Source organism: Chanodichthys erythropterus, chromosome 17, assembly GCF_024489055.1.
Source record: "Chanodichthys erythropterus isolate Z2021 chromosome 17, ASM2448905v1, whole genome shotgun sequence".
Lineage (NCBI taxonomy): Eukaryota > Metazoa > Chordata > Actinopteri > Cypriniformes > Xenocyprididae > Chanodichthys > Chanodichthys erythropterus.
Window position 1 is genome coordinate 28,137,465 of NC_090237.1, and position 2,859 is coordinate 28,140,323.

Genomic DNA, 2,859 nt, shown 5'->3' on the forward strand with positions numbered 1-2,859 from the left:
GAAACACACAGTTGCATAACACTCTCTCCGGTAACTGTGATGACTTGAAGCAACTTATTCAACCGGTTGATAAACATGAAGAATTTTTAGTTTTACTTTCTCTGTGATGTAATCACACAATTTTACTCTCTTTCTTTTCAGCATCACTGCCTTAAATGTCTTGCCAGGTTGATTAAGGAATTTGCAACCAGTCAAAAACTTCATGGTAAAGCCACTAATTTACTGTAAGTATTTCAGAAATAGACTTCACTTGCGGAGACAATTTACATACAATAAAGAAAAGCTCACAACAAAGAACCACAAAAATGACAGAGGAAGTATGAGGCTTTCCAAAAAAACAGTCATCATAAACACCTTCAGGTGCAGATGCAGATTGTCTCCAGCGATAGCAGATCTCAACATTCCTCAGCTCTCAGGTCATATGAGCTGCTGGGATGGACCTCGATCACTGCCCAGATTTATCAGCTGCTGTAAATGATATAAAAGCAAGAGAGAACACCTACAGATACAACAGTGAGACATCACAAGCTCATCATGATCTTCACCATCACCTGCCTTGCCCTGGTGGCCTCTGCTCTGGGTAAGTGTCTTCTTTAGAAGTTTGCAACAAAAGTGATGGGTGAATATATATATTTACAAAATGCAAAACCTAAATAAAGAGCTTCATTCTTGTGTCATGAACTTCTGTTCTTTATCAACAGGTTGTGGAGTGCCGGCGATTAAGCCACAGACGATTGGCAGCAGGATTGTGAACGGACAGAATGCCATCTCTGGTTCTTGGCCCTGGCAGGTCTCTCTCCAGGTAACTGTGTATTGGTCGGGTTTTATCATGCATTTGCATGATTTGTTCAAAGAGTATATGTCATGTTTTCAATGCTTTTACCTCTGAAACAGCTACCCAACGGATTCCACTTCTGCGGTGGATCCCTGATCAACCAGAACTGGGTTCTCACTGCTGCTCACTGCGCTGTCAGGTAAGAGTCTTCAATCTGACAAACGTCACATACAATAGTTCTTCATAGATGCTGTTGCTCTTGTCTTTTTACAGTTAGTTTTGTCTTTATCTCTCTCTTTTTAGGGTCGGCTATCATCGTGTCATTCTTGGAGAACATGATCGCGGCTCCAATGTTGAACCCATCCAGGTCAAACTTGTTTCCAAGGTAAAAATGTTGAATGATTTCAGAAATGAAAATACAAATTAGAGATCAGCTCATATATTTAAGTGTTCAATAACTGAACGCTTTATAATTGTTGCTTCATTTCTGCTTTTTTACACAACTGAATTGAACTGAATTAACACTGAACTGACTTGAGCTGAATAAAGACACTATTGTCTTTTTAGAGCTGATTTACAGCAGAATTTGAATTTGTCTTATATTAGATGAAGTTTGCATCATTGATTCAGTTATTTATCTGTTTATGACTGATCAGTATTATATGAAGTGCTATATAAATAATAGTGACTCCACTTAACTTGACAATAATAAAACAAGAGATCACTGGAAGAGAACAATAAAAACAATACAAATAATATGCATTATGAATGCTCATTATGAATCCATTATTATCATTTTAAATAACTTGTTGTTTTAAAGTTTATCCAAACAAGAAGTTTCTTAAGCTGTTAAATTGAATTAAATGGGGAAATAGGTATTAGTCAAACTATCTGTAATTCAGATTTTGGTCCATGTCTGTCAGCTTTGAAGTCATCTACATGATAGATTACTCCTAAAACTTGCCCAAATAGATTTATGCATTTAAAATTGAGCATAGGAAAGAAAATATCTGTACCATATTCCCAAATGACCATTCATGCTGAAGGGAAGAAGGAAAAAATGAATAAAAGGGTTAAGATGAAAAGAAGAAATAAAACATGCTGATATATTAGATTACCTTCAGCTTCCACCAGTAACGGTCCATCATTTTCGGTCCTTTCTGAATGCACAGGTCATCACCCATCCGCTCTACAGCAGCACAACATTGAACAATGACATTGCGTTGCTGAAACTTGCTTCTCCAGTTGTCTTCACTCCTCGTATCTCTCCTGTATGTCTGGCTCCATCAACCATCAACATCCTGCCTGGAACCCGCTGCTTCACCACTGGATGGGGCAGAACTGCCACCACAAGTAAGTCACCTGTTAGACGAGGACAAATTTTAAAAATGACTTTTGTATATATATAATTTATATTTAATAATAATAATAATTTATTTTTTTCCCCTTCAAATGAATTTGAACAGCCTTTCTGATGTTTTCTTCTCTTTTTTCAGCGAGTCCTATGATCCTGCAGCAGACAGGTCTGCCCATCATGAGTCCTGCTGTGTGCAGGCAGATCTGGGGTCAGAGCAGAATCACTGATGCCATGATCTGTGCTGGAGCCTCTGGATCCTCATCTTGCCAGGTATATGAAGATGGATCAAGACAAACACATTCCCATATCAATGTTGTTGCTGCTTCAATCTCAAATGTGTGTTTGTGTCTGTGTGTTTCCCACAGGGAGATTCTGGTGGTCCTCTGGTGTGTGAGAGATCAGGGGTCTGGAGTCTGGTGGGGTCTGTGTCCTGGGGCACCAGCACTTGTAGCACTGCTTACCCAGTAGTATACGCCCGCATCTCCCAACTGCGCTCCTGGATCGACAAGACTATCGCTTCCAACTAGAACACCAGTCTGAGCATTTACCCTTCAAAGGAGGCAAAAGCAGATTTTAATCATTAATCTGTAATGCAGTTAGTCTTTGATGGTATTTTGTTTATGACTTTTGGTCTTGTTTCATCTTCATGTTACGTTACGGTTTTATACAAATATTGACAAAGTTTCAATAAAATGAAATGAATACAATAAATTGAAATGAGGAGTGT

The 2,859-nt window shown here is 38.6% G+C and overlaps 1 protein-coding gene across 1 annotated transcript; it reads left to right on the top strand.

Annotated features, from left to right (window-relative positions):
• The first annotated feature begins 534 nt into the window (after window positions 1-534).
• Window positions 535-2,659, top strand: LOC137004607 (chymotrypsin-like protease CTRL-1). The gene is made up of 7 exons (XM_067365091.1): window positions 535-580; window positions 702-802; window positions 895-974; window positions 1,079-1,160; window positions 1,948-2,128; window positions 2,272-2,402; window positions 2,498-2,659. The coding sequence occupies exons 1-7, from the start codon at window positions 535-537 to the stop codon at window positions 2,657-2,659; spliced, it is 783 nt and encodes a 260-aa protein (XP_067221192.1).
• Window positions 2,660-2,859: the final 200 nt, after the last annotated feature.